The following is a 20,670-nucleotide window of genomic DNA, read 5'->3' as shown; positions in this document are numbered from 1 at the left end:
GGTCATGCAGATTAAAACAAATTCATCCCATTCAATCATTAGTTCTTGGTTTTTAAAGTCCTGTGGGTACCCAATAAATAGAACAAAAAGGCAAAAGGGGGTCAGGAGTGCTGATGGCACCTGCATTATCCCCACTGTCCTAACTCTCTGAGTGACTTCACTCAGACTCTTAAACTTACTAAGACAAGCTGCCTTCGAAAAGCTGATGCCCAGTGTCTCTGATTCACGCCTCACTTACTTTTCAATTTAATTAATTTTATTTTATTTTGAGACGGAGTCTTGCTCTGTTGCCCAGGCTGGAGTGTAATGGCGCAATCTTGGCTCGTTGCAACCTCCGTCTCCTGGGTTCAAGTGATTGTCCTGCCTCAGCCTCCTGAGTTGCTGGGATTATAGGTGCGCACCACCACGCCTGGCTAATTTTTTGTATTTTTAGTAGAGATGGGGTTTCATTGTGTTAGCCAGAATGGTCTTGATCTCCTGACCTCGTGATTCGCCTGCCTTGGCCTCCCAAAGTGTTGGGATTACAGGTGTGAGCCACAGCACCCAGTCTATTTTTTTTTTTTTTTTTTTGAGACAAAATCTCACTCTTGTTGCCCAGGCTGGAGTGCAGTGATACAATCTCTGCTCACTGCAACCTCTGCCTTCTAGGTTCAAGTGATTCTCCTGCCTCAGCCTTCCATGTGACTGGATTACAGGCACCCACCACCATGCCCAGCTAATTTTGGTGTTTTTAGCAGAGATGAGGTTTTACCATGTTGGCCAGGCTGGTCTTGAACTCCTGACCTCAGGTGATTTGCCTGCCTCGGCCTCCCAAAGTGCTGGGATTACAGGTGTGAGCCACCACGCCTGCCTACCTTGCTTGTTTTCTAAACAAGCAGAGAGCACTTACGTCACGTCTCCACAGTGCGCTCCTCCTGGTGAGTCTCCGTGCTCCTGTAAGGCACCTCCATTAGCAGGGCTGTGCTGAGGCTGGGAAGCAAATGCCCTCCCCACATGCTGGTTTTCTTCATGGTCCTCGTCCACATGTGGAAGAGCTTGTTATTTTATCCTCACAGCTACCTCAAAGGTGAGAAGGTATTATTACTCTTATTTTCAGATTAGCAAATCGAGTCTCAGATATTGCACAGGTGGAAAAATGCAGAACCAGCATTAACTCTCCCCTGTTGGTGCAGAGCCCAGTGGCACCACCAGATTGTGCTAGAAATGTGATGCCCTCTCAGTGTCCCACAGAGGCTGCAGTGGCCAGAATCCAATGTTGATGCCCCCACACTGAGCGTCTGTGACTCAGTCTGGTGCATCAGGGAGGATCAAAAAACCGCACCACAAAACTGGTGAGATCCTGTGCGGAGTTTGTTCGTTGGCCTCATCTGTGTCGTGGTGAGGACAGCACACTCCTCAGAATCCTCTGCCGGAGGGAGGAGCCCAGCACCTCCTTGTTTTCTGTGTGAACCTTGGTCTCCTCAGGTCCTCAGGTGAGGCCAGCGCATTGATTTGAGAGGCACTGACCACGACGATGATACACGAGGCCTGCTTTCAGTGGCGTCCTTTCCGATTTCTTCCTACTGCTGGCCTTGACACATCCACATGTATGGATTTGCCCTGGGATGCCAGCTCACATGGCTTCTCATCCTGCTTCTCTGGGTTCCTTAGATCAGCAGTCCCCAATCTTTTTGGCATGAGGAATGCTCGACAATTTTTCCATGAACTGGTGGGTGGGGGGATGGTTTCCGGATGGTTCAAGCATGTTACATTTATTATGCACTTTATTTCTATGATTACATTGTAATATATAATGAAATAATGATGCTACTCATCATAATGTAAAATCAGTGGTAACCCTGAGTTTGTTTTCTGGCAACTAGATGGTCCCATCTGGGGGAGATGGGAGACAATGAGAAATCATCAGGCATTAGATTCTCATAAGGACCCGCAACCTAGACCCCTCACATGCGCAGTTCACAATAGGGTTCATGCTGCTATGAGAATCTAATGGCTCTGCTGATCTGACAGGAGATGGAGCTCAGGGGGAAATGTGAGTGATGGGGAGTGGCTGTAAATACAGATGAATACAGGGTTGGGGACCTCTGCCTTAGCTCATCTTTTAGGAAGCAGCAGATATCCCCCCAAATCGGCTTTGACCGATCTTCCCTCTGAGCCGCTCAGGCACCTGTGTTCTTCTTTATACAGCATGGTCATCATTTGTAGATGTACATTTCTGCCCTCTGGATTTTCAGCTTCATGAGGGCAGGCTCTTCTTCAAAATCCCATCCTCCAGTAGAATGCCTTTTACAGAGAGGGGTCACTTAATAACTAATATGTTCTGTTCAAGCTGGGTCTGACTTTTGAGCTAACTGGAAACGTGAGGCTTTATTCTTAAAGACTGGGAGCAAGAAGGCAAAGACAATAAAATACTGAAGTTGAGGGTTTCTAAAATACATATAAAGTGGCGCAACTAACGTCCACAGATGCCAGATGAATGACTGAATGGAATGTCTGTCTCTCAGATACTGGATGAATGAGTGAAAGAAATGTCCGTCTCTCAGATACTGGATGAATGAGTGAATGAAATGTCTGTCTCTCAGATACTGAATGAATGAGTGAATGGAATGTCCGTCTCTCGGATGCTGGATGAATGAGTGAATGGAACGTCCCTTTCTCAGATGCTGGATGAATGAGTGAATGAAATGTCGGTCTCTCGGATACTGGATGAATGAGTGAATGGAATGTCCATCTCTCAGATGCTGGATGAATGAGTGAATGGAACGTCCCTCTCTCAGATACTGGATGAATGAGTGAAAGAAATGTCCATCTCTCAGATGCTGGATGAATGAGTGAATGGAACGTCCGTCTATCAGATGCTGGATGAATGAGTGAATGGAACGTCCGTCTATCAGATACTGGATGAATGAGTGAATGGAATGTCCGTCTCTCAGATACTGGATGAATGAGTGAATGAAATGTCCGTCTCTCAGATACTGGATGAATGAGTGAATGGAACGTCCCTCTCGCAGATGCCAGGTGAATGAGTGAATGGAACGTCTGTCTCTCAGATACTGGATGAATGAGTGAATGGAACGTCCGTCTCTCGGATGCTGGATGAATGAGTGAATGGAACGTCCGTCTCTCAGATACTGGATGAATGAGTGAATGGAACGTCCGTCTCTCGGATGCTGGATTAACAAGTGAATGGAACGTCCGTCTCTCGGATCTCTCGGATGCCGGATGAATGAGTGAATGGAACGTCCGTCTCTCAGATGCTGGATGAATGAGTGAATGGAATGTCCATCTCTGGGAGAAAATGTCCTGTGAGAGTTGTGTTTTCTTTTCATATTTAAGCTTCGCATTGCGGGCTCTGAAATGGGATTTCCATATTTGCATGGAAGATTTAGGTTCTCTGTTCTAAAAGAGTAGGACCCTGTTTTCTGCACCTGAGAAAGTCCAGGCTTTAAAATGGAGAAATGATTCTTTAAAACAGGCTTGAGTCTGTAACCACTCTCCCACCTGTCCCCAGTGACTTTCAGAATTGTGCAGGCTCTCCAGGCACTGGGCTTTGTTGCCAGCACTGCCCTGTCTTCTGTTCAATCTCGTTTCTTCCTGTGTGCACCTCCCATTAAGAGAAAGCAAACACGTGGACACCATTTGTTCTCTTGGCCTATTATTTAGAAAGTGTGTGCTTTTGAGATTTTTTTTTTTTTTTTTTTTTTTTTTTTTTTTTTTTTTTTTGAGACAAGGTCTCACTTGCCCAGGCTGGAGTGCACTGGTGCACAGTCATAGCTCACTGCAACCTCCAATTCCCTGGGCTCAAGTGATCCTCCCACCTCAACCTCCTAAGTAGCTGGGTCCACAGGTGCACATTTATTGTGCACTTTATTTTATTACACCACCACACCTGGCTAATTTCCCCCTCACGCCTGATAGAGACAGAGTCTCACTGTGAGGCCCAGGCTGGTCTCAAATCCCTGGGCTCAGCAGATCCCCCCACCTTGGCCTCCCAAAGCTCTGGGATTATAGGTGTGAGCCACTGCACCTGGCCTTGCAAATCTTACAGCTACAGAATTATGTATTTCAGAGGCAAAACTTCCTTAATGTCTTCTCATGCCATGCGTTATCTCATATAGTCAGAGAAGTATTTAATCAATATTATAAGGAGAAATTTTAAACATGTTAAGATTTGAAGAGTGCTTTTACCTGTTTTGTAAATGGTTTTTGTCTTAATCTTTTTCTTCTGGCCCAAACCCAGTAATTTATTAAGAAGCAGCATAGACCATGACTTTAACCCATTGAATCTGTCTGACTGGTTTTCTAATGTGTGAGCTACTTGGTATCCACAAAGACACTTCGTGTGCCCTTCCCTCCCCCTACCCTTACACCTGGGCTCCTTGCACCTGTGCAAATAGCACTGCTTTGTGGAAATCAAAAGAAATAAGAAACCCCTGCAATTCTGAGTTTTCTTTTTAAAATAAAGTCACTCAATGTCCAATTGATTGCATTCTAAATTTAGCAAAGTACTTTTTATCTTGAATTAGTTTTAAGACTCTCAACCGAGTTCTTTTAACACATAGTGAATTCTTTGGAATAGGAGTATTTATTTTTCTTGAATGGGCTGTTTATTAATGAACACAACTTAGTTAAAAGCTTATTTTCTTACATGCACTGTCTCCCGTGAAATTTAATTGCTATTAAACAGGAGGTAGGAGAGAAACATACACATAACCTGTGTGTTCTCTTATTCCTGAGAAATCATACTTCCATTGTTAGTTCTGCACCAGTAAAGTATCAAGAATTACGGTCAAATTCCAAATGCCTGGATGCTGGGTGCTTTTATTTGAGAAAAAATGTCGAGGCTGTCTCTTTTCCTTTAGAGAAAATGATAATTACAGCGTCTTCCTAAGTCCTCAGCATCTCCTCACTTATGGGTTCAGGAAATACATAGAGACCACCCCTTAAACATAAAAATTAACAGGATTTAGGTTATTCCATCTTTTCCTCTACAGTAGAAGACAGCTATGAATAGGGCGGGCCCCTGTGTGAAACGAAGGCACCTGGGGCTTCTCCAAACACACGGCAGGTTCACGTTTTCTTTCTGGGATTTCCCCTCTTTCTTGGGTGCAAAGCTGCGCTGCTCCGGCCAGCTGTGTGCTGCGAGAACAAGGCTGTCGAGAGCCTCAAGTGCCTGGGAGGCGAGGAATGACTCCGAAGCATTTTATAAGATCCAGGCAGCATCTCAGCAGGTAGAGGAACTTCCCAAGGCACAGCACCTGAAGGCCATGTCTCCCAGGAGCTGCCTGCCCCCGCGGCGCCCCCCACTGCTGGAAGAGCTTAGGCAATGCATGTTGGTGAAGTGAAAAACGTGATTGAGACTCATCCGTGGCAGAATTCAACTGAATAAAATGTATTTATGTGCCGGCTCTGCCCTCTTTAAGTAAAGCACACATTTTTACAAAACCCTGAAAGGCAATGATCTGTTTTCACTCGCCTCTTAGCTAAAATAAACCTGAATCATTTCAGCAGGTGAGCTTATTCTCAGGAAAATTAGAGCTCGCTGTTTGAAACGGAACAAATGTGAAAAATAGCTCGCTCTGGGATGGCAAAGGCCCTATCACCTCTGGGTGCTACTCACCTGTCCCTTGGCTCCAGCCTTCATCCCCAAATCTGGGCAAGGCCACTGCCAAGTAGCTTTGTGAGCTCCAAAACACACAGGCTCACCTGTTCTTAGCCATACCTGCCGCGGTCACAGTCCTCAGGTCGGCAGCTCTGAGGACCCTGTCTGGATTTCTGGTGAGGTCTGGGGCTCCTCACGGGCCATCCAGCCCCTACAGCGTCTTGTGTGCCCTCCCTGGCTTGGAGTCCAGCTTCGGCTTTTGGCTAATCTCTATTTTTAGTTCTTTTATCACTGTGAAGGTTTAAAAAAATTGTATGTGTAACATTGGGCAAATTATTTAAAGTTGATAAATTTTCATTCAAGAAATCACAGGTTGTGATTCCTTCCACTGCCCATCAACATGTTGTTGTGTGTCAGACGGCCAATGTTGATATAGAGAACGTCCAAATTAGCTAGGCTTTTGAAACAGACAATGGCTAAAATGTTCAGACGTGCATGTGATGCTTCTGGCAGGGGTGAGAACCGGGGGACATTATCCCTCAAGCTTTTATTCCCTGACTGTGAAGTGGCCTGAGGCAGCCTTCTGTTTTCTGCTGCTCTGAAGAATGTGTCTTTAAATTTGTCTGGCTTCTTTTTTTCTCCTTTAAGTTTTTGAGAGTTGATCAAGATAAAGACAAGGATTGTAGCTTGGACTGTGCGGGTTCGCCTCAGAAACCTCTCTGCGCATCTGACGGAAGGACCTTCCTTTCCCGTTGTGAATTTCAACGTGCCAAGTGCAAAGACCCCCAGCTAGAGATTGCATATCGAGGAAACTGCAAAGGTAAGCTGCTGTTTGATCATTCATCCAAAGATGGGGACATCCATCATCAAAATAAATGCAAACATATTTTCATACTTGATAACTTTTTACATTTACAAACTCGAGTTTATGTTGGCATTTTTTTCACAGCATGTAAGGAAGAAGAGTAATTTCTATGAATTTTAAGAGCAGAGTCTTTTTTTACTTATCGAATGTTCTTTTCTTAGAATGCCTTATTCCATTGAATAAGGAAGAAATTTATCCAAATATTTCAGTTTTTTCCCCAAAGTCTTCTAAAATTATTCTCAATAAGATTTCTTACTGATTCCTTTTCATTTTTCTTTTTAGCAAGTGGGATGTGTACAATAGCACGTGTGCAGTTTTCAGTGATTTTTTTGGTGTTGATTTTATACTCTCAATTTTCAGTTTTGCCAATTTAAGAATTAGATGCAGAGTTAACAGTCTAATGATTAGAGCCAAAGATTGAAATGCTTCCTGCATCAATGAAGGGTTTGACTCAGCAAAAGATGCTGATATTTCAGAGTTATTTTCAGAAAGAGATTTACCTTCTTTGTCATATTATCTAGGAAAAAAGACCACAGAGACTAAAAGTGCCTTTGAGATGATGTTCTGCATCATCTGGCAATTAGCTTCACCAATCCTCTTAAATGAAACAAGACAGCAACCACACTGCAAACCAGCACTATGAGTGCCGTGCCTAGACCTATGCTTACCCAGGTGTTGAATGAGCTTGTTCTTCCTTTCATAATGCAATATAATACCAGGTAAACAGATTTCAGTTACTTTTGTAGACAACAAAGGCAGAATTTTGCCATGTTCTTTAGGCCTAAGAGTTCTTCCTACTGATGTTACGAAGACATTCCTGTACACAGTCACAAGGATGTTTCACTCAATGCCAGACCGCATGTCCAACAGTGGTCCCATAACGTTATAATGGAGGAGATATAGAAACCTGTTGGATGGCACTTGATACTGGCATTGAGATCAAGTAGGGGAAATGACTGACGTTCAGTAATGATGCCGGGACATTCTGTTTTCCATATGGAAAGATAGGTATGTCAATGAAGATGTATATATCACCTAAGTGTGTGTAAGTATACTCTGTGATGTTCACACAATCATGAACTTGCCGAAAGGTATGTATTAGTTTGTTCTCACACTGCTAATAAAGACATACCCAAGACTGGGATGTTTATAAGGAAAGGGGTTTAATTGACTCATAGTTCTGCACAGCTGGGAGGACTTAGGAAACTTACAATCATGGTGGAAGGGGAAGCAAACACATCCTTCTTCACATGATGGTAGGAAGGAGAAGTGCCCAGCAAAAGAGGGAAGCCCCATATAAAACCGTCAGATCTCGTGAGAACTCACTATCCTGAGAACAGCATGAGGGAAGCCACCATGGGGGTTATCCTCCCACCAGGTCCCTCCCATGACACGTGGGGAGCTACAATTCAAGGTGAGATTTGGGTGGGGAGACAGCCAAACCATATCAGGGTGATTTCTCAGAATTTATCCCTGTTATTAAGAAACACGTGACTTTACCCAGATTTAGTACTCTGAAAACAAGGAACAGGATAAACTCCCTCTAGAGCCCTGGTCTTTGCCCAGTGGCAAACCCAATCCCTATGCATTTATCTGCCTGCAGTGTGCACAGACTCCTGATTTAAAGGTCAGACTCCTCTCCACATGCACCTGTGGCTTTGCCCATGACAAATGGCTATTCATTATCAAGGATTTTTTTTTTTTTTTTCTGAAATTACAGTTTGTTCAAAGTCAGAGTAGTTCAGGACGCAGCATTTAAAGGCTACACAGATGCCAGGTATGGGGCACGGTAGGTAGGCAGGTGGATTCTCCGGTAAGAGTCCCTGGGAAGATGATTTTATTATACATCTGAGGGCATAAGAGAGAATGGTGCTGTGGAGCTTAAAGTCCCATTCTGGTTTTGCAGTCTGATGCTGTTTCTAAAGTGTTTATCACATAATGGTGTTATCCTCCCCTCACGCTGGGGGAGTCATGGAGACCCCGGAGCAAAAGCCCACTCAGAGGGTCCTATGAGGACTGACAGGAGGGCCTGAGAGGGAAGTAGGTGGAGCGAGGCTGGCAGGGCTGAGTGCTGGATCCAGGAATTTTCGTGACTATGGAAAATGGAAAGACACAAGAAGTCGTGGGCAGAGCAGGGATGCATGAAAGTTGCTGTTCTGCATGGTGCATGCTTCCCTGAGCTCATCAAGCTGCCCCATCCCATCACCCACCTTGGGCGTTTGTCCAGCTGTGCCAGGCCCCAGTGTCACCAGCACGACTGCAGTGAGTCTTGCTGTGCTGAAACCCTGGCGTGCTTTAGAAAGGACCACAAATGGAGGGGTGAGCTACTTTCAAAGGGAAAATGGAACTTTAATTCACTCATTAACCTCAATATGGTACTGAGATTGCAAGGAACAAAATACAGTAAAAAAGTATTTGATTCATACTTTAAATAAATGAAGTGCAGTGGCAGTATCATAGCTGGATCCCAAACACAAAGTCTAAAGATGCTGATGTGAACTTAGTGGGACAGGTGTGGCAGGCACCACAGCGAGTGGCCTGGGCTGGTCGCTGCCAGCTCATGGAACCCACCCCAGACCTCAGGATCCATTTCAGAAAGCTGGGCTCTGGACACTCATCTGTTTGAAGCAGCTCATGGGGACTCTGGAAAACCACTTTCTATGGCCTGAGGGAGTGCCAGCCCCTTCTAGAAACAGCTAATAGCTGGTGATGATGCTACCCACTGACCCTCCAGTGTACCCGCACACTGAGGAGCTGACTCCATCTAACTTTAGCCCAAATAGAAAATAACAACACTTGGAAAATGTGTGAAAGAGAAAGAACTATATATATATATATATATATATATACACACACACACACATGTATATATTTTACTGTAGTAGAAAAAATAGTTTAAAGTTATTTAAAACACAGATGTGAAACATCTTTCTATGAAAAAGTCCACAAAAATAAAGATAACATGATTAAAATTGAAAGCATTTGACATTTTTTCACTGAATTGTATACTTGTATGCACTATCTACATTAAAATACAAGTTGAAACTTTGACTATAGCAGCAGCAATAGCTGCTCCAGCTTTCTTTGTGGTGTAGGGAAAATAGAATATACCATTTAAAGTAAATGATGTTTTGTAAATGACTGATTTACTTTTTTCCCTAACCATCCCTTCTTATCTCAAGGAAAAGGAAAATAATTTGTTGAATCTAATGTACCTGAAGTTCTATAGTTCTATATCACTATTTTGTCCTTATAGGTTTTTTTTCTCAGTAGACATTTAGATTTCAGTAAACTGTACATTATTTTAGTTCTAATTCCCTTGGTGAAAACTTGGATGAAATCTCTTAGATTCATTTAATGGGAGACACACACACACACACACACAAATACACACATACACGCTCACATAAACACAAACTCTTAGTTTATTCAAGTGGACAACTGACATTTCCTGAGCAGCTTGGTTCTATGTGATTCTAAAATTTTATGATCAATTTGCTTCAACCTGATTCTTTTAATAAGTCCTGACATTTACTTGATATTGACCCATTTGGTAAATTGGCATTTTCTTCTTACTGAATGATTCCTCAAAGAACACTGGGGCTGAGAGTGAGTCCACGCTGTTCTGCATCAGATAACCTCTCAGGGAGCTCGTCTCTTCATTTGATTCAGTTCAGCACTGGGTTCCCCAGAACTCAGGGGCTCTAAGAATCTTTGTCCCTGGCAGCATCCTCCAGATGGGAACTGACAGGCCTGCTTCTAGCACTGGAAACAGTTTCATGTGAGATTTTCAATAGGATCCCGGACGCTCCCAACACCCAGGCTGTCTTCAGACCCTCCTATGAGGTGGACGGCTGGGGCCCTACCGGGTGGCAGGACACCTCCCTCCACACAAGGGCCAGCCATGGGGCGCACAGTGGTGTGCACAGGGAACCCTCATGGGAGTTCTCCAGAGCCTGGCGGTGCCTACTTGTGGGGTCATAAGCCTGGGACCCCAAAGTGCTGCTTCCCTAGCCTGCCCCAACACTGCAAATTTGTTTACCCTGCATCTGAGAAAGAACAAGTCAGTCTGTTTCTTTGGAGATCAGCTACTCTTTTAAGAAGCATCTTTCAGACTCAAGGACACACACCCACCAAGAACAGTGGGTCTTCTTCCACGTTTTGCTTCCTTGCACCACCAATGCTCTACTGCTAGAAGTAAGTCTTGCTTTGTTGGCTAGGAAGGACAGTGGTGCCTCGGACGACTGTCCAGGGATAACGTGATTTCCAGCATGCTTCGCCCAGGAAACCACACGGCCATGGGTTATGGAAAGTCGGCGTGGAGCCAGGTACATGGCTTGAAGGAAGCATGTTCTTCTCTCCTTTGTGTCTGACCGATGTGTGTGAGACTCACGCTGGAGAAAGACTCAGATGTGATTTGATGCCTTGGCTGTAGTTATAAATCTCAGTTATCTGTGCTGAGAAAAGAGAAACAATTTAAGAATAAATATAAATATCGGATGATGTACTCTCCAGAGAAGATTTTAGAAGTGATTACCTATAAAGTCTTAGCTTGTGGAAACAAGTGCTGTAGAAGTGGGGAGGTCACAGCACCTCATTAAACTTGGAATTTCATGTTCCCTTTTCTTGCCATGTTCCCTTAGATAACGCCAGTTGGATATTCCATTGAAAGGGCGCGAAGAAGCCTCTGCTTTAGCTGTAGCCTTTGAGGAGGAGTGTGTGAGGGATTTCTTAGACAAAGGAGGGAGGACGGTCGGTCCATCTCTCTGGGCGGAAGCGCGACACCTGTGACCCTCTCTGGCTCGTGGGTTTTTCAGGTGTCTCCCCAGCATGTGACTTCAGGTCTTTGCCATACCCAGCTGCAGGGTCAAAGTGACATTCTTTTTGGATAAGGGGAACAAATGTCAATTAAACACAGATGTCCTTTTTGGTCATATCCTCGTTAGTTTGTTTGCACCTGCATCTCAGCCAACTTTTCTGGATGATTATTTCCGTGGGAATTCTCATTTATGTTACCAAAGTCGTTTTATACCATACATTTATGACACACAAAAAAATATAAGGGAGAAGTAGGCAAAACTAAAACGTACCTAACCAGAGTCAGTCTCACTTAAATCAAAAGGATTCTATTGGAAAGAATGCACAGACACCTGTAGTCTTCAAAATCTCATGTGTGTGGTGCTGCAGCTGCCAAGGTAGCAAGCATTAAAATCAGTCGGAGGAGAGATTGTTCACCGTGCATTATAGATCTTGAAATAAGTGGGTGTCACGATTCTCTGATAGTCTAGATTTGCATGTGGGGCTGGGCTTGGAGAGGCTCCGTCTGCTTTCCATCTACATGTTGCCTCCAGTTAAGTCTGTTCCCTGCTGGAGGCTGCCTTTAAAAAGGGGCCTCCGCCTCCCATCTGCAGTTGGAGTTTTCCTAAAGAAGCAGCCTTGCACCTGCATCCTGGCTCGTGGCGGAAGAAGGGCCTCTCCCTGAGGGGCTGGCTGCTTCCTAGACCTCGTCCTGAGGGGCCGGCTCCTTCCTCTAGGCTGTCATATTGTCAGTCACTTACACACTCATCCCAGCATCCAACCTGTCCCAGTGCTGCAAACGCAGCAGTCGTGGCTCCTGGGGAGCAGGAGCAAAACACACTGAGCCCAGGAGGGGTGAGAACAGACACAGGGCCTGGTGTCTACTGAGCAAATTGTGCTTCTGTTTCCCTCTAAGAGCATAAATATTGCCCATTTCACCACGAAACTCAGGTTGAGAGGTTTTTTCCCTGAAGGTAAAAGAGGGAGCACAGGATTGTCCCTTTAGATCATTTGTGTAACACAAATAAACCTCCAAGTTTTTTCTACGTGATTCCTGGAGTGGGCCTTGGCTAGTGTAGCACAATGTCACCTTGGCACATATGAGGCTGCTGCTGTCTTTAGTATTTTGGGGGCACTTTTACGTTTTTGGTGGGTGACAGTTCTGTAGGCCTGTCTCTTTTGGATGTACTATTTGGAAATAACAATTAAAATAGTTTAATCCATGTTTAATTAAATTCGATTTAAATGTTCTGCACACTTCACACTGTGATCTAACCATTGACCCTGAATAGAACTGCAGTGGTTTACACTGATGCATTTTTCTCATATTTTCATAGAAATTTGTGGAGTTTGTGTTTTCAGAACTCTGCAAATACATTAATATTTTTCCTTTGATCTGAGACTTTTGGGGTTGTCTTTCTTTTCAACAAAATCTCTGGCATTCCATAGAAAAGCCAAAAAAAAAAAAAAAAAAAGAGAGAAAGAAAAAGTCAAATGCCAGGAGAACTTGGAACTATTTTGAGATTTCTGGAAACACATATTGGACAAAAGCAGCTTCCTTGGAGATCTCAGGACCAAGAGCTTCTGAACGGGTGAGTCCGAGTGAAAGAAACATGGTGACAAAGGCTGTAACATCCACCCATCGCTCTGCGCACCCATCTCTGAGGCTGCACATGACCTCAGCAGCCTTTGGAGAGCCTGTGGGACTCAGCCAGCACCTGGCACACACGAGGCCCACGGCGCCGGAAGTCCACAGGTATCACAGTGAGATTCGAGTCTCCACAAGATGAACACACATGCTGTTATTATTGAGATTATTAGGCGGCAGATCATGAGGTCAGGAGACCAGCCCAGCCAACATAGTGAAACCCTGTCTCTACTAAAAATACAAAAAAAAAAAAAAAGAAAGAAAACAAAAAAATTAGCCGGGCATAGTGGCAGGTGCCTGTAATTCCAGCTACTCAGGAGGCCGAGGCAGGGGAATCCCTCGAACCTGGGAGGTGGAGGTTGCAGTGAGCCGAGATCGTGCCATTGCACTCCAACCTGGCGACAACAGTGAAACTCCATCTAAAAGCAAAACAAAACAAAAAAAACCAGATTACTGCTACGATGAGGTTTAGAGACTGTTCTTTCCATTGGTGAACCCCACCCCCCGAGCGATACACACATAGAAGTTTACTCCCTTGGCCAAGTGATGGTTGTAACAGGAGCCTAACTGTCGGTTTTGGGGTTGCTTATCCAAATTAGCTGCGCCATGACAAGGCGTTTCGTGTCAGCGCTTCCCGGGAAAAGCTCCTTTCTTCAGGATTGCCCCAGTCGGCTGTGAGGCCTGGCCTGGAGACCTGTCTGCAGCTGTCTCTCCGGCATTCTCTGCAGCTTTTGCAGAGCTGGGGTGGGGTGGGGACCACGGTGCTCCTGTGGCCGGTGGCGCCGTGGCCTGGCTGTGAGGCCCAGCAGGTGTTTGGGGTGGCACCTTCCCAGGCCTTCTCAAGCTGCCTCACGCCTGCTCCTGATGCTTCCAGCGAGGAACCGCGGGGCAGGAGTGTCTCCAGGAGGAAAGCCAGGCGGCCTCCCGTCTGATGCGGGTCAAGGTGCAGCTCCTTCCACTTCCCAGCGTGGACCTGAGGGCCTGCCCCTGCCTGGAGAACAGCTTTGCCATCCTTTCAATCAGCAGCGAGAGCTCTCGGGCTCTGAGGCCAGGCGCTGCCTAAGAAGCCGGAGCCATGGACATCTCACACTCCAGAGGGACCAGGCCTCCCCAAAGGGATCCCTCCACAAGCTGCTCTCCTTCTGTTGCAGTTTTCCTGAAAGCACAGCAGTAGTCCCTGCGGCCCGCAGCTTCTTCTCAGCCCCTGCAGGGAGGACCTGCCTTTTCCTCACCTGGGCCTGGGCAGGCTCCGCGGGGTGAGGCGCTGGCAGCAGCCACATGGGAAGCCCCTGTGTGGGTGAAATGCAGGGTCCTGGACTGTGGAGGGGGCCTGGGCGGTGGATGGCGGGCTCTGCAGGTGTCCCGATGCCCAGCCCAGCCCCAGACTCTCAGAGCCACGAGCTGAGGGCACCGGAGCGCGAGCCCGGGCCAGGGCACTCTGTCCTCGCATGTCTAGAACGAGGAGCCGGCTCAGAGGAACCCGAAGAATTCTTTCTCTCTGGAGGTTTTCCCAACACATGAGTGCTTCCATCGAGCTCTTCCTTGTACTCAGTGGCCTAGAAACAGGCCAGAGAGCTCCGCACCCACCCGTTCCTTCGAATTCCACGGCCTGGCCTTCGCCTTCGAGGAAGCGAGAGTCAGGCAGTTCCACAAAGGAAATCTATGCGGGGGTGTGAGTGTGAAAGTGTGAGTGTGTGAGAGTGCGTTTCTCTTGCTTGTGTGTATGCGTGAGGTTGTGTGTGTATGAGTGTGAATGCGTGTTCATGTGCATTGAGGGTGCACGTGTGATGTGTGATTCACACATGCACAGTCACGCACATACACACACGCACACTGTCACATACACGGACACTCATGCATATGAACACACATTCACACACACATACATGCACACTCTCACATATATGCACACTCCCACAAGTATACACACGGTCTCACATATGCACACTCACGCATTCACACACATGTGCGCACTCTCACATGCACACTCAAGCATACACATGCTCTCACACATGAACACTCATGTACATTCACACATATTCACACACGCACACACACACGCACACTCACAGGCACATGAATACACAGGCACATTCACACAAGCATTCATACACACGAACTCATACACAAGCATACACTCACAATCACACATGCACACATGCACACATACACAAGCATATATGCAGTTATGATTATTTTTAATGTGTAAGATTATTTTTAATAATCTTTATAATTATTTTAATGTGTAATATTTTTTAAATAATGCATGTGTGAAAGTGTGTGTATCCTTGTGTGAGTGTGCATGTATGTGACAGTGCGCATGTGTGTGAACGTGCATGTGTGCATGTATGAGACTGTGTGTATGCTTATGTGAGTGTGTGAATGAGTGTTTATGTGTGTGCATGAGTGTGCATGCGTGTGTGAGTGTGCATCCTTGTGTGAGTATGAATGTGTGTTCATGTGACTGAGCATGCATGTGTGTGAGAGTGTGTGTATGCGTGCATGTGTGAGTGAGCACGAGTGTGTGATTCTGTGCCCTGGGCTTCTGGGCCAGGTGCTTATCCCTGGCTGCACCCTTTCCAGGGTGGATTTCCTTCCCGCAGACGCAGCTATCAGAAGCAACTTCAATCGGATCTGTGCTTGTGTCTTGCAGAAGCTCTACCCAGAGTATGTTTACCTTAACTCGCTTATGGTATTTTAACACATGTGATGTTTGGGAGCACCCTCCTCACAGGCTGGAGTAGACATAACCGGAGGTTCAGGGCCTTCAGTCTCATGTGCAGCCGTGATCAGAAACACAGCCAGATGTTCCTGGAATGTTGCACATCCAAAGGACCTTTCCTCGGTTTGCTTTAGCGGCACCACCAAACCCAAGGCACCGGCTCATCAGAGGAGCAGGGGCCTCTCTGCACAGCCTACGGAGCTTCTGCCCTCTGGAAGATTCTAGTCAGCCTTCCTGCAAAGGATTTGGTGACCATTTACGCAATCATCCATTTCGACCTGTTGAAAATCACTGTTACTCATTTTCATAGAGATGGGTATGATCTGTGGTTTCTTGTGTAAATATTACAAAGGCTGTCTGAATGCTGTAATACAGTCTTGCAACGGTTTGCAGTTTCTCTTAACTTTCTCTTTACAATTTGGCAATCTCAGTTACATATTTAGGGATTTCCTATTGTAATTTCGTTTCTGCCTTGATGCATTTAAAAAGAGAATACTTATGTAAAATGAAAATGCCATTCCCATCTCCCTTAGCTCTGGAATAGTGTCATTCTGGTTATGGTCAAGGGACGGTTGGATGGATGTACTAGTCTGTTGCTGGGGGGATGCATCGTGCTGCTTTTGCTGACCAAGGGCTGCAGATCACTGCGACTGGGAGTGCTTATCACAGCACTTCCATCTATATTAGGATATTAGGATGGAAAAGAAAACTTCAGTTCTGCTGGACAGCATTGTAGCACAGCATGCTTAGGTTTTCTGACTCTGGCCTTCAAAATTACGGGTGAGTAAAATACTACAACTTTTAAAACACAGTGTCTGCCTTCATTTGATGCCAAAATCAATAAAAACCATGCCACTCTGAGGGCTATCATTGCCGTGGCCACTACAAAGGCACTATATGTGTCCTCTGCCTGGCTGCCATTTGCTCGTTCAGCCCATTGTGTTCCCACACCAGCCCCGTCCCGGCCAGCCTTGCACTGGGTCATGGGGAGATGGTAGTGGAAGCTGAGCCTGAACTTGAAGGGTTTACATGGCCGTGGCCATAATCGTAGCCATTCAGTGACCTTGTGAGATCCAGAGTCAGAGCATCTGTTGACCACATATCCAGCTAGCTGCTCCTTCTATATCGATGAGTGAGACACCGCAGTAATTGCCTGTGTCCTGAAGTTCTCTGCCTATTGCAGTAGGAAGCTGAGCAGCATCAGAATCTTGAGGCATCATCTCTGGTGTAGACAAAGCATCGTGGAAGACCAACAGAAAGAGTTACTTTGATTCACTTTTGCCTAGCTTAGTGTGTTTATGTTATTCCATTCTGTTATAGACAGGAGTCCCTGAAAGAGGAACTCTCTGGGCTTAGGACTACCAGATTCAGCATCACCTGTGAAGATCGCTGTTTCATGGCCCCGGTTTGAAGTTTTCTCAAAGATCCCTTTTAACTCTTCCTTTTCATTGTTGCTCTCCAGAATTCTCTGTAAAATGTCCGGCAAAGCAGTCTCTGCTGATTCTTGCCTCATCCTGTTTTGAGAGATTCTAGCAAAGTAGGGAATCATTTGCTTCCTGTTTAAAAGAAAACATTCATCATAAGTAACCATTATAAAACACTGCTATTCATTTCTACTTTGTAGTGAGCATCACACTTAATGGTTTCCATGGCATATTTTTTTTTTCTTTTGAGAAGGAGCCTCACTCTGTCACCCAGGCTGGAGTATGGGAGTGTGATCTCGGCTCACTGCATCCTCCACCTGCCAGGTTAAAGTGGTTCTCCTGCCTCAGCCTCCTGAATAGCTGGGATTACAGGTGCTTGCCACCAAGCCTGGCTAATCTTTGTATTTTTAGTAGAGACAGGGTTTCACCATGATGGCCAGGCTGGTCTCAAACTCCTGACCTCAGGTGGTCCACCCGCCTTGGCCTCCCAAGGTGCTGAGATTACAGGCATGAGCCACTGCGAACGGTCTCCATGACATATCTTGATACATAAACAAGCTTGCGATCTGATTGTAGCCGATTTTATTTTGTAACTGAGAGAGAAAATATCATCCAACAGGTAGAAATAAATTGCTCCCACAATTAACTACCATAAACCAAAAATTCATCAAAATATTTCTGTTAGGGCTAGGCGTGGGGGCTCATGTCTATAATCCCAGCATTCTGGGAGGTGGGAGGATTGCTTGACACCAGGAGTTCAAAAGAAGCCTGGGCAACAAATCAAGACCCCATCTCTACAAAAATTTTAAAAATTAGCCAATCAGGGTGGTGCCTATCTTCCCAGCTACTGGGGAGGCTGAGGTGAGAGGACTGCTTGAGCTCGGAAGGTTGAGGCTGCAGTGAGCCATGATGGCACCACCGCACTCCAGCCTGGCTGACAGAGACGCTGTCTCTAAAACAAAACAAAACCTGTTGTTAGTGATGCCTTGCTAAGCAACGATGAATTCTTTATTTATAACGTCCTGGCTCTGCAGGTAAGAGCAAAAATTTTCTAAAAATATATGACAAAATTCACATCGGAAAGTTTTTCTTTGGTCTAGTAAAAAGAGACTACATTCTTCAATTAGATTAACAATTTTATTTAATTAAAGTACTAATATTATAATTTCCAGCTGAGTTTTTCTTTGAGGTAGATATTTTTATAGTAATCTAATACTATGAGCCAAAGTACTATGAAACCATTTCATCCCAGTCAGGTGGTTACATCAGTTTAAAAAAGACAAAATAAATTCTGGGTGGAGAGGGGAATGGAAACACTTGTCTCTGTTGGCTGGACATACAACGGTTTAGCACTGTGGCAGACGGCAGGCACTCCCTCCGTAAGTTAAACGCAGACCTGCCATGTGAACCATCCTTTCTACTTTCTACCCAAAAGACTTGAAAACAACCGTTCAAACAAAAATTTACACCTGAATGTTTATAACAGCATTATTTACAATAGCCAAAAGATCCTAAGTGTTCATCCATGAGTGAATGAATAAACAAAATATGGTCCATCCCTACAATAGAATATTGTTTAGCCATAAAAAGGAACATAGCTCTGAAACATGCTGTAACATACATAAGCCTTGACAACATCATGCTAAGTGAAGGAAGCCAGACACAGAAGGATACCTCGTGTATGACTACATTGATGCACCATCTCTGGTGTAGACATACATGAACATACGTACATGAACCTTGAAATCATCATGCCAGGTGAAGGAAGCCAGACACAGAAGGATACCTCATGTGTGATTACATTGACAGGAAATGCCCAGAATAGGCAAATTTGTAGAGACGGGAGGTAGATGCATAGTTCTAGGGGTTGAGGTGAGGGGGAAATGGGAAATGGCAGCTTAAGAGGCACAGAGTTTTCTTTTGGGAATGAGGAGAATGTTCTGGAACTAGGCCGAGATGGTGGTTGCCCAACACTGTGAAAGTGCTAAATGCCACTGAATTGTTCACTTTAAAATGGATAAGATGGTACATTTTATGTTATGTGTAGTTGTACAGTAATTCTTTTTTTCTGCGACAGAGTCTTGCTCTGTAACCCAGGCTGGAGGGCAGTGGCGCGATCTCGGCTTGAACCTCCGCCTCCTGGGTTCAAGCGATTCTCCTTCCTCAGCCTCCCAAGTAGCTGGAAACACAGAGGCCTACCACCACGCCCGGCTAATTTTTTTTTTCTTTTTTTTGTATTTTTAGTAGAGACGGGGTTTCACCATATTAGCCAGGATGGTCTCGATCTCCTGACCTCGCGATGCACCCACCTCAGCCTCCCAAAGGGTTGGGATTACAGGCGTGAGCCACCGTGCCCGGCCGTCATACAATGATTTTAAAAATTATGTTGCTTATGTTCTGCGGATTTAATAATCAAACCATTAAACATAAAGTGTTCAGAGTGGAATCTCAACAAGGCCATTAAACAGATAGGGCTCTGCTTAATTTTTAACTCAACAAAGAATCATACAGAGTAAAAATATATTAAGGAGAGACATTTATCATCATCTGTAAATAAGGTTTCCAGGGCACAGTGTTGAAGCACCCTATTCCATTCTTTCAAAGCGATTAAAAAGTTGGAAAGTTGGAAACAACATAATTTTGAGGGTGTGTTTAATATTTTGATGTTTACAAAGAGGGGCATTTAATTCAGTCTAAGATGTGTCTGTATCAAGCATATATTGGCTTAGAGTGATATTGAGAACACACGGGGGCCATGACTATTTCTGAGTGCTCATTCCCTGGCGATTTTTGTGCCTCTCGATAGAATGAACCTTATCAGATGCTATTCAGGCTCTTCTCGGTAGTAAAGATCTTGAACCTGATTTAACATGAGATATCCAGAATAAGGAATAGCAAATCTGGAATAAGCCACAACCCTGTAGCAGTTTTACTTCATAAGATGACTGCAGGTTTATTTTGAGTGATGATTTATGTGGGCCCTGTAATTTCATGCTAAGTCTTAATTGTTTCCTATGACTAAATAGTCTGCCATAGGCTAGACATAAACTTGGAATTTAATATTCTATTAAATCCAAGAGCTGCAGATTTCAGAACTATCTGACCAGTGGCAAATGTGAAGTCTTTAAAAGAAGTCCATGCCAAGAATGGAGCCCACAAGGAGTTTGGAAAACTTGGCTTTCTTGGCATGTTCCATGATGGCTCAAATATTAGAACTAATTTATAGCTCCATCTGTACCTCATGGAGACCTCGCAAGCTGGAACGCATATCACTTTTCCTTTTTAGACAGTCAAAACCACAGGTTATACTAAAAAACGAGGACAGAAGTCCAGCAAAGCAGTGATTTCTCCTCAGCTAAAACACAGACTGCATTAAAACCACATGTTGCTGAGTGCTGGCTGGCCAGGCCGGACTTTAGAATAAGGCTGAAGGCACGAAGCTGGGATGGATGGAGGAGCGTTTGCTTAGATGTGTAGGCCCTTAATGCTCCATGCAGCATGTGGCCGGTGGTTCTGCAAAAGCCAGAGAGGAGTCGCATAAAGGCCCTGGAGCTTTGTTAGAGGCAGAGCCTGTAGGAGTCCGCTGTGATGGGTGGAGCCCAGGGCTGGTAA

The 20,670-nt window shown here is 45.1% G+C and overlaps 1 protein-coding gene across 1 annotated transcript in view; it reads left to right on the top strand.

The window, feature by feature from the left end:
* The window catches only part of SMOC2 (SPARC related modular calcium binding 2), a 166,555-nt gene that overhangs the window by 1,739 nt on the left and 144,146 nt on the right, over positions 1 to 20,670 (top strand). The window contains exon 2 of the mRNA XM_011935086.1: positions 6,251 to 6,422. Coding sequence (XP_011790476.1) covers positions 6,251 to 6,422 — 172 coding nt within the window. The remainder of the gene's footprint in view (positions 1 to 6,250; positions 6,423 to 20,670) is intronic.

Source organism: Colobus angolensis, unplaced genomic scaffold (assembly GCF_000951035.1).
Source record: "Colobus angolensis palliatus isolate OR3802 unplaced genomic scaffold, Cang.pa_1.0 Scaffold14, whole genome shotgun sequence".
NCBI classification, from domain to species: Eukaryota; Metazoa; Chordata; class Mammalia; order Primates; family Cercopithecidae; genus Colobus; species Colobus angolensis.
This window is presented reverse-complemented; position numbering and strand designations above follow the sequence as displayed.